Source organism: Anomalospiza imberbis, chromosome 1 (assembly GCF_031753505.1).
Source record: "Anomalospiza imberbis isolate Cuckoo-Finch-1a 21T00152 chromosome 1, ASM3175350v1, whole genome shotgun sequence".
Classification (NCBI taxonomy): domain Eukaryota; kingdom Metazoa; phylum Chordata; class Aves; order Passeriformes; family Viduidae; genus Anomalospiza; species Anomalospiza imberbis.
This window is the reverse complement of record NC_089681.1, coordinates 96,983,567-96,997,700: the sequence shown is the minus strand read 5'-3', so window position 1 is coordinate 96,997,700 and position 14,134 is coordinate 96,983,567. Positions and strand designations below refer to the sequence as shown.

Below are 14,134 nucleotides of genomic sequence, written 5' to 3'. Positions count from 1 at the left end.
TATTTAATTTTTTTCAGAACTGTCTAGATTGTATTCCAGCAGCACCCAACAGCAGTTACTGCAACATTAAGCAGTCCCTTTCTGCAAAAGATACTTGAACATTATTTCAGATGCTCATCTGCGAAAAATTTGGGAGAAAAACACTTCTGAAAGGTAAACCCAAACAAATAATAAGACACCCATTAAAAAAAAAGTCGTAACTATGAGATAACTACAAGTATTTGAAGCTGGTAGGTCATACAACATAAAGACTGTCCTTTTAAGACTATTCACCAAGATGCCTTATATATCCTATCGTCAGTAATTCTCACTATCTGACAAAAACTGTAGTTCACCTTTAATCAATTGTGTAGTCATATATACACAAGAAAAATACATTTAGTACCAGTTCAAATAAATTATTTTATGCCAGTAAGACATTACTCTTGGTTAAAGGTAAAAAAACCCAAGAATCCCAAACCTCCAAAACAGCACTCTCTTCCCGATTATCTAATATTTATTACAAAATAATTTTAAAATCTGATAATATTTGTCATACTACTACCCCTATACCACACAGCCAATCCTACGTTTTCTTATCACTTAATTTCAGGCTTACTTCTGTGGAAAGAACATCTTAATGCATGCTGCAAGCTCCAAAGCAGAAAAAAGGGAAAAAAGCAGAAACAGGGCATATGAAGTTGAAGCTCAGGAATATGTTCCTTGGGGAACTCAGCACAAAATTGAAGAATAAGGTTTTAAATTCAAATTCCTTACTTATCTGTTTGTTTGTAATAAAGAAGAGGAGGTGCAGGCCTGCTCTGCATTTCTTTATCTAGCACAGAAGTTAAGGTATTGCTTGGACAAGCAGATTTCCCTCTAAAAAAATAAAAGAAAGATTACTTAGTTCAGTAGGAAATCATACTCATTAAGAAGTTTGGAATGAGTAATATTTGTAAGTAGCAGTTTTGGTGTCAGAGTTCACATTTGTATTCTTAAATCATCTATTCAAATATTTAATTTTCCAGCCATGGAGACCAACAATGCAAAAAGTACATTTTCATTACCAAAAATCTATCCAGTATTCTAAATGTCTCTTCACTGCTACCTATAAAAGATGCAGAAGCAGCTTACTAGATTTGACCATTGGTACCCAGACTTCTTTTCTGCATGTGACGTCCACAACTCCACATAGTAGAAACTATGCAGTGCACTAAATGATCAACTGTTAAAATAGCAAAACTGGGATACTTATGTTCTAGGGCAACATATCTGTTCTTTCAAAGACATAAATCAGAAGGAACAACTTAATAGCTTAACTCAGCACCACAAGAACACAGTTCACTGAATCTTTACAACATACTATCTAAAATTTTGGAAGCACCTTCTCAAATGCTGGCAGTAAAATCATGTTAAACTCATTGATCACAGCACTCTGCTAAGAGGCACTCCCTCAAACAACACTGCCTCTTCCTTGTAAGCAGTTCCAGGTGAATCAGATCAGAAAAAAAACCACTATGCATTAGAGTGGAGAAATTAAAAAATCAGCTTCTTCTGTCCTCCATGCTAATTACAATCTATTATGTGATTGCCACCACACAATGAAGCATCACACTTGTGCCTGTCCCATCTGCAGTGTAAGGGTCACCCTATGGCTATGGTTACAGGGCAGTATGTTCTCCAGTATACAAGGACAATGTACTTTAGGCATGTATACTTATATATTTTAGGCTGTGAATCACACTCAAATTCAGCTGGCAATCTCTGACCAAAGGCTGCAATGGCTGGAGAAAGAGGAAGGATATATATATATTAAATAAAAAATCTGGAAACAAACAACTCCCAACACCCAGGGGAAAAAAAAAGTCCTAGAAAGATCATTCCAAAAAGGCATCTAACTAAAAAAACAAATCCAAATAATTACCAAACACACTGTTATCTCTAATAGGTTGTGGAGATATCTTAAAATTTCTTCTAAATTCATGAACCACTTTTCAAGAGTGAGTTTGTCTTATTTCACTTAGATGATATAACTGTAAGCCTGAAAGAGCTTCCACTGTTAGCATCTTTCCCATTCACAGTTTCTTCTTCATCTTATCTGGGGGCAGATAAGCTGAATAAATTAAAATTCTTAAACCTCATCAAGGTCAATTTTTTACCCTTCCTGCACTTTCTTCTAAACCCATGCTACTGACATTTTCAGACCAAACAACTTCTTGTACACTAAATTAAACTGCATTCCAGAAAGGTTTTTATTGGGTATTAGAAAAACAGTCTTTGCTCAGACAGTTGCCAAGCATTGGAACAGGCAGCCCAGGGAAGTGCTTGAGTCACCATCCCTGGAGGTATTGAAAAGATGTGTAGGTATCTTAAGGGACTTGGTTTAATGGTAGGTAGACTTGATAGTACCACTGGACACAATGATTTCAAGGATCTTTTCCCAACCTGCATAATTCTATGTCAAGCACTAAATAAGGATGTTTCCTCCTTATTTGCTTTATTCATGCATTTTTACATATACTCCTCCAAATAATGAGATTCTCTGTGTTGGGTAATTACATTAAATTCCTACTCAATGAATACCAACACATGCATCTTGCATCTTTCAAAATTATATACTGAATAGCAACAATGCTGCAAAGCAATGGGTTGCATATTTTTATAATTCCAGAAATGTGCATATGTTGAGTTCCATGCTTTGTCATGTACTTGATAATTCATACTTTTCCCCCATTTCCCTGAGCAGTTGAAATCTCACATCAGTACACAGATGAACACCAATTCTATTTCAGAGCTTACAAAAATTATGTATTTGTCTTATTTCCATTATCTTCATGTTTTTTTATTTAATAATGTCTTGTTTCTATCAGTCTGTATTTAAGGGCAAATTTTTGTGATATTGTGGCAACACAGATGAAAAACTCCACAACATTTTCAAGGTAAAGTCCACTAAAATACTAAGTGGTAATTCCTGAGCCCCTTTCAGTATTGTTTTAAGCTGAGCACTGACAGTCTATTCCAATGAACTAAAAGGTCTTAAAAACATAGGTGACCAATTAAAAAAGCATTCCCATCTCCCCAGTAGTCAACGTTTTCATTATCTGGAAAAAAAGTTACTTGTCACTGGCCATAATTTTTTCAAGGTTATATTACGTTTACATGTACACTCTAACAACAAGTATTTAACAGTCCTATCAGTTGAGAACAGCTGATTTTCCTCTCCCGTCTAAAATGGTAAAAACGTCCTTTTCTCCCTTAGCTCTAAGCCTGCCATATAAAGCTAAATGCTCACACTGCTATTTCAGTTAAAACTCAACTCTAGAGTTCTAAGTGGAAAAAGACAACAGTGGTAGATACAAGGGTATACTGTTGTCTTTCATGTTTATCAACTGTAATATGCAAAAACATGGAAAGCAGATTGCCTGGAGGTAATTAAACAAAAAAAGAAGAAAGGCTAGAAAGGCCTTCAACAATTAAAGTTGTCTGTCCTTACTCTAGAATATCAGACTATATCTCTCACTTGTATAGTAAAAAAGAAAATAAATGACAGCTCTGAAATGCTGGGAACAGAACACTTGGAAGAATAAATGTGGCAGTAATTTCTACTAATTGGCTAAAAAAAAAATCTTACTGAAAAAAGAGAATGTTCCTGCATTTCAAGAAAGTAAATCAGCAGTTCTGCTCTAAAGTTAAATGTTCCCAGGATGCAGAGAGTTAATATAGCAAACCTTTAAAAATCAGGAGGGATCAAAACCTTGTGAACAATCAGAGATGACCCTGGAACCAAATTGCTTTGGTCACATGAAGGCCTAGACATGTTTTAGCTTTGACAAAATTTAGCATCCCTTAAAAAAAAATCCCCAAAAAACCCCAACAACAACAAAAAACACACCAAAAACCCACAGGGGATTTAGACACAAAAATTTATAAACTTACACTCCAGCAAAATTAACACCACTTTCTGTATACATTGGTGGCACATTGATTGGTTAAAGAAAAAAAAAAAAAGAGATAAAAGAGATGAAACAGTCACTCACATTTAGCCCATGTCGAAAAACCCCAAACAACTGAATTCAACTAAACGGATGTACAATGGGAAAAAACTCTTTGATTAATTAATTACCAGAAATAAGAAAGAAAGCAGACCCTACCTAACCCATGGTTATCTATCATTAGTTGTGAAAGAACTGTTGATATGAAAACAAAAGGTTCTGCAAGTATTTTGGACATTTTGATAGGAAAGATGCTGTTCTTCATTTCATTAACTTATTCTCAAAGTAAGGAAAAGAAAAGCCAAGTGCCTGCCTCAAGCAACAAAGTTGAGATGACACATTTTTAACAGCAGTACAGGGAAAAGCATGAACATAAACTATCTGCTTATTTTAAGGCAGTGCTACTGTTGACAGGATGGCCTGTTGTATAAAACTGAAATGTGGAAATTGAGACTCAATTTGTCTTCTTCAAGACTTTAAGCTCAATTTTTGTAACTACAGGATGGATCAGCATTGAACTGTTTTGGTATGAACTACTACAAAACTCTTTGTCCACCAGTCTTCCAGACATATTCCATGTAGTCTTGCAAAAATGCACCAACATCCTTCAGACAGAGCAGATTTTGTGAAAAATGTCTCCAAAAACTGATAACAGTTGAGGTGGAATAATGAAGCAAATGGCTCTTTAACAATCTCCTGATTGTTTAAACTTCATATATTCTATGTCATAAGCTTTCCAGAAGCAACACATACAATTCTCAGGGCAAACAATGTCAACACTTAAGGAAAAAAACAGTAAGAAAAAGATGCAGCTTTCTTCTGAAGCAGGACTGGTGTTAAAACCACCTTGACTTGTGACCTTTTAGCAGTATTTGTACTTAAATGTACTGGGATGTGCAGTGTTTTCTTTCTGTGATGCAACTGTCATGATCTAATAAGGATGTTCCATGTGTTTAAAGGGGGTTTAATTTCTTTGGGTCTTTGATCCTGCTGATTTTGTATAGCCTACCTCTAGGTAACCATTTTCAAAACATTCTCAGACTGACCTTACTGAAAGGAAATAAAATTCTGGGTGACAAAACCCCACAGGACATGTCAATCAAACTATGACACCATGTGGCTTTCTCAGTGAGAACCATGTGGGATCTTGTCACCTTCTTGAAAAGTCCCCTTGTTCGTGAGGAAAAACTGAGCCTAATGTTCTTCCGGGAAGTAACAGGAAAATGATGGGTCTTACAGGGATGAATGCCCTCAAAACCACTTCTAGGATGTCTCAAGTCCATACAAGCTGGTTATACACTGGCTATTACATAAAAACAATCAGGCATCCCTTTAATGGGCTCTGAAATCCAGAATTATTTGGAGAAGGAGGAATTTTTTACTCATCTGATTAAAAATTTAAAAAAAACCACTGACAGGTACAGTGAAACACAAGTGTGTACTTCGAAAGGAAAGCTTTACCCTTCTCATCACAACAGTCTGGATATTACCTCTGAACCTTGTTCAGAAAGGATCTGGTATTGCAACTGTTCAAAAGATGGTGACTGCAGAGATGACCAACATGTAGGCAGAGAGAAAGGCACTTGCAAGGATCCACTACGGGTCTTACACTTCAAATGACACCCTGAACTGTAATTCAGATTAAGCTTAACAGTCAATACTGGGAATGATCTCTGTGGTTATATGGGCAATGCTGTACATGAGTGATTCTAATGCAGCTAATATGACCAACTTTTACAGATGGTGATGGAGGCAGAGGGCAAAGTTTGCCCCTAGATCTCCAAACAGGAAGAAGCCTGGTCAGAGGAAGCTTTCTTAGCACCAAGGAGACTTTCTCACCCTTCTAACAGACTTGTATATGGATGTTAATATTTGAATGACACAATGGTGGAGTTGGAAGAGAAGAAATTGTCTTTTTGCCTGAATGATTTTCATTTATTTATACATGAAAGAGCCCATGACAGAAATACAAAGGCATTGCTGAGACAGAATGAAACAAAACCATTTTGACTTTCTGGTGAATACTAGCTCTGGGAGTTGAAGAAGCCATTGTGAAATACTCAAAAAATATCATCCTAGAACATGAGCTATTACTCATGTGAGGCTACAATGTTCTTTATATCTTGAAGAAGTAGCAAATCAAAAGAAAATTAAAAGAAACTTTGGAATAATCCATTAAATTAAGAAATACTGCTATGCAGCTGAAGAATAGTCTCAGTAGACCACTCAAGTGTCTTTTGAGTGGCAGTAATGAAATAGAAGCATTTGCATTCTGTACAGTATGCTACTCCCTGAGAAACCCAAGAGAAGGAGCAAGTGTGCAAACTGTCTTAAAACCATATAGAGGAAGGCCTCCCATTCTCAAGTTGCAGAATATGCCTTTGCTTTTAAAGCACAATCATCTGCCCTGCTCCTTTTATCATCTTCACTAATTTCTCATCTGCCCCTTTATTTCTTTATTTTTTAATAAGCTTTTTCAAATATGAACTCTTTGCTCATCTTCCTTTACTCGAAACAAAAAGTACCTTACATTGTAAGATCAAAGTAATGTTCCGTCGCTCTTGGAAGAAATCAAGATTGTAGCTAAGCTACCAACTGATGAACAAGTTCAGGAATAGCTCATAGCACCCTAACAGCATGGAAGATGAGAAATTTCTTACAACTGCAGTCAATATCTACAGTTAAAAACAACTGGTTGTCAAATAATCACAATTTGACAGCACTAAACTAAATATGCTGCTGAGTAAGGAGCACAATCAGTGAAGCCCTGATATGAGAGGCCTTCCCATACTATGTCTGTAATGCAATCAGCTTGTTTTTTTCCTAGCTATATTCCCTTCATTTTCTTTTCTACTATGAACTGCCTTCTGTGAGTGTTCTCCAAAACATTTCATTCTTGCTACAAAATCTCTTTCATTTGCAGTAATTCCAGTTCCCTCTTTGTCCATTAACTAAAGATGGAGTCTACTCTGTGATAGGTTCATCTAGATGGAGAAATGTTACAATAACCAGATTTTTTCAAAGGTGGTGTAAATTTGATTTCTCAACCCAGCAATTAGTTTTCATAAAATTTTATTACATACATTATTATTGATACCTCTATTAAATCTAGCTGATGACTAAAAGTTACTGCCAAAATGAATGGAAAACAATCTTGCAAAATATTTTCTTAGCTTTTTTATTTCTAATGGTCTTCTCTGAAGATTTTCTTGAGTAAATGAGCCCATGAAACTATCAATTCAAAAACTGCTTTAAAAATTATTCTACTGGAAATTACTGCATTTTGCAAATTGCACTGTAAATAAACTCCACTGATAAGTGATAAAAACCCATCCAATTATTTAAACTATATTGTAAAGATTTGAAAGCAACAATGAATTACATACTTCACTGCAGTGATAACAACATTGCGCTTTGGTTCGTTGTCATAGCTCACACTTTCAATGCCATAAACCTGAGCTAATTCATGGATGATTCTGCGGTGATCTCTGTTCATTGGTGGGTAACAATGACTCTTCTTTGTATGCTTGCCCTGAATTCAACAGAAAAGGTTAAGAAAGAAGAAGAAAAAAAAAAAAGGTGAAGTTTTCCTTCAGGGGGAAGAAAACAATGAAAAAAGTGTTTCTATCTCTCACATTTTGCTGCTATGACAAAATTAATACCACAAATTGCTAAGACCTCTGTATTGACAGAAAACTCATCTGAAATTATTCATTTAATCCCCCAAAATTAAATTGTATGTTCTCTGTTGTTTCCATCACCTCAAAGTTTACACACGCCCACACAGGCGTATCTTTTAAGTTTGAAGAAATACAAATCCTGATTACAGTTATTCTACTTTGATCCCAAAAAACAACACAAAATTATTTTTATCAGAATTTATATTTTTTAAAATGATCTGCCAAATTCACATCAGATCAAATTTTATTTTGCAGACTGGCTTCATAATGCAAATATTGTAGATAGCTACAAAGATGTCAGATTTATCAATCACTTCCCTCTACCAAAGAAGCTATTTATCTGCAAGTTCCTCATGTAATGTCATCAGCAGATTCTTTATTAAATAAAACCCCAAAGTTCTATTTTTTATCCGTTAACAAAGACTGATAATGCTTCATTCAGCACTGAGTATTATATCAACAGTAAAAGAACAAACGAAAAAGCAAGGACCTATGAGCCCATGTCCTTAACGGGTTGGATCAATTTGTATCAACAAATGCATATAAGGATGAGTCACTCAGTGCTTCAGTCTGCTTTCACAGATTCAGGACACTGCTTCAGCTTTTGCCTTCATGATCACCAATGAAGTCTTCTAGGTCTCTGGGTCAACAGAAAGGATTCAAGGGGAAAACAAACTACCTGTCGTAGAATAAGTTTGAGTCAGGGACTTCTAGAGAAATCCCAACATCCGTAAGTTCCTAGGACTGCAGACAGTGCATTTAAGGTCACTGAGAGACCAGGATGATATCCCACTTCTCTATCACCTCTGAATGATTATAAGAATGGGAAAGGACCCCAATGACTAGGAAAGGTAATTGCTACAACTGTAACTATATAACTATAACTATACAAACAAACAAACAAACAGAAAGAACCCAAGAACTATCGGCTGGTCAGCTAAAATTCAAATCTGTTTTTAGGTAAATGGAGGAGAAAAATCCCTGGGAACAATCAGTGTGGATTTACAAAAGGTCAGCCACCAAAATTAATGTAAAAACCACCACATGTAATAGAACAAGTCACCAGGGGTACACTGCAGCTATCCTGAAAATAGAGGATTAATATCTGTCTCTTAGATTATGAAATTGCTAAGTTACAAAGAGTAACTGGACCAGAAACTGTGGTCAACCATTTCTGTAAGTCTTCAGGGTAATCACATGCTGACAGACATTATCTTTACTCTGCAATTAACAGTAATAAACCTCCCAGCTATTACAACACTTCCAGCATAGATACAATAATTTGAAGAACTCTGTAGATTCTGCACCTATTTATGATGACTAGTATGCTTGTTTTAAAAAAGTGGTGATAGTTCCATGCTCTGAAAAATATCACAATACTTGTCCCTATGAAGACAGAACTGGATATACATGTCCTCTGTCTTTTCTGCTTACATACATCAACCATGAAGACTCTGCTATGCTAGACAGAGTTCATACTGGTGAGTGTAGGGCAAGAGGTATTTATGAGACAAGCAAAGTCATATATGATAGACAGAGCTGAATCATATTAATGCTAAAACTTTTCAGTATCAAAATCCTTTTTATTATGCATTTATCCAGTTAAGCTGAAGTGGACATCTCCAAAGGTAAAATGAAAAAAAAAATTTAAAAGTAGAAGTAAAATGCATAAGCCTAAGTAACACTAATCAGTATGAAAGACATAGTACTGAATACAGGCAGAGCTACATGAAATGCTGGATAGATTAGCATGCAAAATACTTTTAATACAAGTAAAGTTATACATCTAGAAACAAAGAAAACAAGCCATATATTTAGTCAGAGAAACTTAGGAATCATAAAAAACAACCAACCAACCAGAGACTCCAGCATAAAGACTTGAGAAGAGGATTTGAGATCATGGCAGAAGAAAAACTAAATCCAGTCTCCCTGCATAATGCCACATTACCCATATTAATTCAATCTTTAGCTACATAAACCTATGGGTTGCAAGATAAAACATGATTCTCACAAGAGAGAAAATAAAGCCTCTAAGTCTTTCACAAAAATAAAAAGTTATGCAAGAAGAACTGGGTACAAGGGCAAGTTAACTTTACAGTGTACGGGAAATATTCCCTTTTACACTCTATATGCCACAATTTTGAAGGAAAAGAGAGTCAGAGCATGGCCTCCACACATGCTGTCACTTTAGCTTCAAAAAAGGCTAGGAGGACACAGGGAGCTACAGGCTGGTCATCCTCACCTCAATCCCTGGGAAATCTCCTCCCTTTTGAAACATAACTTGATTTCTGGGAGCTTTCCGGGAACTTCTCATACCTTTATGAAATTCCCTACAGCCTGATAGGTAGGATGGTACAGAACTGATCCTTGAGATATTTACTTGTCATGTGGCCCTAAATGGTTCATCCTAATCATGATAAAAGCTGGGTACACTGGGTCATTTGCCCCTTAGGCAGGCAGGGAAAAGACTGAGATGTGGTCTGTTTTTGTATTTTCCTTCTCTTCTGCAATGTAGATGCTACTTAACAGACACTATTTGTCTGCTTTGTAGGATCGTTATTTAACAAATAGCTGGTTTGACCTGAAAACTAAAGCACTGTAGATGCTCTTGAGTTCTCTGGTACTCTTGTTCTGGCATATTTGATGTCACTAATTGCAAATTCAAGACCTATGGTTGCCCCTTTTTAATATAATTACATATCTTGGTTTGGTATTAGTATAAGCATATATTTGGTATATGCAATTATATCTAGAATGATCTATGTGTATAGACTTGCATACATATGTGTGTATGATAAAGGTAACGTATAAAGGAATACGTAAAATAGGATAACCACAAGCAACACAACACTACATAAATTATTCTTAGGTAAAATAATATAGGTAACAAAAAACTATTCTATGCATCTACTTTCCAAGTGTCTGAGGTTGGAGGGACCTGAGTATAATTAGCAGAATCTGCGCCCCAGTGAACAAGAAATTGAGCACGGGGGCATGAGACGAATGAACTAGGAACTCCTGTTAATACTCAAGCACTAAATACACAGGAGACTCAAGCAGTGTCAGGCCACTTGAAATGAACATAAGTTGTAAGAGTAAGCAGAAATGAGACAACGAAGACCCATCTGGAATTACATCTGGCCAATTATGACAAGGACAGAAAGAAGGGCTTCAAACACATAAACAATAACAAAAGGAAAACTAAGGACAATGTGCACCTATTACCAAACAGAGGGGGGACCCTAGTAAGAGGACACAGAAAAGATGGAGTATGTGAATACCTTCTTTGCATCAGTCTTCACTGACAAGCCCTGAACAATCTCTGACTCAGGAGACCAGGGTAAAGGAAGTGTTTCTGTTGGTCAAGGACTGGGGTTAGAGAACACTTAGGCAAATTTGATATCCACAAGTCCAAGGGGCCTGGATGGAATGCATCCATGACTGCTGAGACACATCATAGTGGTGGATATCATAGTGAGGCTGCTTACGATCATCTTTGAAAGGTCATGGTAGTCAGGAGAGGTGCACAAAAACTGAAAGAAAGCAAACATCACCCCAGTCTTTCTCAAAGGGCAAGAAGGACTCTGAGGAATTACAGACCAGTCAGTCTGTCATGGCTTGACATGGCCAAATGCCAGGCACCCATGAAAAGCCACTCACTCACCCTCCCCTGCTACAGCTGGACAGAGGACAGAAAATTTAATGAAGGGCTCATGAGTTAAGGACCGTAAGAAAACACTCCAAGGGCAAAATAGGCTCAACTTAAGAGACAGAAAGTGAATTTATTACTAACAAAATCAGAGCAGAATAATGAGAAATAAAATAGGTGGTTTTAAAGGCCTTTTTCCCCAACCACTTCCTCCTTCCCACCAACAGCCTAAGAAGACAGGGAAGTGAGGGTTTTGGTCAATTCATCACCCAAGCTTTTCTTCCACCTAGCTCAGGGAGAGAAGTCATTCCCCTGTGAGACTACTGAGTCCCTTTCCACAGGAGACAGTTCTTCACGAACTTCTCCAGCACAGTTCCAATCTCACAAGCAGCTGTTCTCACAGAACTGCTGCAATGTAAACTCCTCCCATGGGCAAACACTCCTCCCAAAACTGAGGTCACTCTTTCACGGGCAAACAGTCCTCCAAGGACAGGCTGCTCCAGCTGGGAAGCAGGGGCCCCTTCTGTCCACCAGCTCTCGCAGATCATAGCCTCCTCTAGACATCCACCTGCTCTGGTGTGGGCACCTCCCATATGCGTTGCAGATGGATCTCTGCATCCCCCATGGAACTCCAGGGGCTGCAAACCTGCCTGCTTCATCATGGTAATCACCACAGCCTGTGGTTGTGACAGCCTGGTCAGAGAGCGAGAAAACGAGAAGTTTTCTCACAGCGGACTTGTGAGACTTTTAGGGAGTCGTAGAGAAACTATGATAGCCTGTTATTGTAAACAACCTGCAGGTGGTGTTTTTCTACTCTGATTTTCTGCTCTTCTCAAGGCTTGTTTGTGAGAAAAGTGTTTTTGTTAATTAGGCAATCAGGTAGAATGTGTTGAGTCAGTCTATAAAGAGGAGAGTTTTTCACATTAAAGTTGCGGTTGTGCAAACCAGCCTTCTTGGAGTCTGTGCCGTTTCTCAATAGCGACAACAGCCTGCAGAGGAATTGCAGCTCTGGCACCTGGAGCACATCCTGCTTGTCCTTCTCCACTGACCTTGGTGTCACCATGTTGTTTCCTGCACAAGCTTTCACCTCCTCCTCTTCACTAGCTGGAATTATAACCGTGCCACAACCTTTGTTTTGATTTCTTCTTAAATATGTTATTACAGTGGTAATTAGAAATTACCATGATTTCTAATTGGCCCAGCCTTGGCCAGTGGCATATCCATCTTCAAAGCCATCAGGGATTGGCTCTGCTGGACACGGTGGAAGTTTCTAGCAGCTTCTCACAGAAGCCACTCTGTGACCCCCACTCCACCACTACCAAAAACCAGGCCATACAAATGAACACACAGTCTCACATCAGTCTCTGGAGAGGTGATGGAAATGGTTCAACCTCAAGGTCATGGGATGACAACAAGGTGATCAGGATTAGTCAGTATGGATTCAGCAAAGGAAAATCATGCTTAACCAGTCTGACTGTACAATAAAAGAATTATCTATCCCCTAGATAGGTAAGGCGTGAGCACTGAATATTGCCTACCTGGACTTCAGGAAGATTTCTGACAATGTGTCCTCTGATACCTTCATAAGTTAACTCATGAAGTGCAACCTGGATGAGTGGACAGTGTGGTGTACCGAGAACTGGCTGAACAGCAGATCTCAGAGGATTGTGATCAGTGGCAGAAAGTTAAGTTGTAACTAGCAGTGCTCCCCAGTGGTCAGTACTGGCTCTAATATTGTTTTAACTTATTCATCAGTGACTTGGATGAAGGGGCAGATTCCTCCTCGGCAAGTTCACTGATGACCCAAAGCTGAGAGGAGTGGCTGACATCCCAAAGCATTGTGCAGCTCTTCAAAAGGATCTCAGCAGGCAGGAAGGATGGGCAGAGAGGAACCTTCTGATATTCTTTAAAGGCAAGTACAGAGACCTGCACTTGGGGAAGAACCTCATGCACCAGTATAGGCTGACCTGCTGGAAAGCAGATCTTCACACAAGGATCTGGAGGTGCTGGTAGGCAACAAGCTGTCATGAGAGAGCATTGTGCCCTTGTGGCACAAGGCCAATGACAGGGTACACTAGGAAGAGTGTGACCAGGAGGTCATGAGAGGTGATCCTGCTCCTATGCTCAGCCCTTGTGAGGCCTCACCTGGAATTCTGTGTCCAGTACTGGGCTCCTCAGCACAAGAGAGGAATAGAGCTCCTGGAGCAAGTCCAGCAGAGGGCTACAAAGATGACAGGAGACTGGACCATCTCACAAAGATAGACTGAGAGAGTTGGGCCTATTGTGCCTCAAGAAGAGATGACAAATAATATTTAATTTATTATTATTTCTTTTGTCAATAAGTATCTGAAGATAGAGTGTAAGGAGGATGGAGCCAGGCAGCTTAATAGCTGGCTGCTTAACAGTTGGCCACTTAATAGTGCCAACCAAGAGGAAAAGAGGCATTAGGGAGAAACTGATGCATAGGAAGTTCCACATGAACATAAGAAAGAATTTCTTTACTGTGTGGGTGACTGAGGACTGAAACAGATTGCCCAGAGAGATTGTGGAGTCTCTCTCACTGGAGATATTACAGAACTATCTGATTGCAAGCCCATGCAATGTGCTCTAGGATGACCCTGCTTGAGCTTGGAGCTTGGACTGGATGACACCACTGGGGCCCCTTTGATAACTAGACACAGACTGACTCATTTCAGTCTTTCATTCAAATGATAAAAGCAATCGGCAAGAACATTAGATAGATGGACGAGCACCAAGATTGTTTAAGAAACATCATCCATAATTTTTTGAAGGAATAAAGTTAAGTAACTGTCCTTAAGGCCTAGGGAGTTCAA

At 38.3% G+C, this 14,134-nt stretch overlaps 1 protein-coding gene across 5 annotated transcripts in view; it reads right to left on the bottom strand.

Annotated features, from left to right (window-relative positions):
- NFX1 (nuclear transcription factor, X-box binding 1) overlaps positions 1-14,134 on the bottom strand; it is a 120,966-nt gene that overhangs the window by 41,365 nt on the left and 65,467 nt on the right. The window contains exons 22-23 of one of the 5 annotated variants that reach the window (XM_068201104.1): positions 7,358-7,503; positions 757-858 (exon numbers count right to left, since the gene is read on the bottom strand). In XM_068201104.1, the coding sequence (XP_068057205.1) occupies positions 757-858; positions 7,358-7,503 (248 nt within the window). Of the gene's footprint in view, positions 1-756; positions 859-5,881; positions 6,941-7,357; positions 8,331-14,134 lie in introns of those variants that run through there. The other 4 variants (XM_068201113.1, XR_011002719.1, XR_011002718.1 and 1 more) reach the window with 4 other exon arrangements.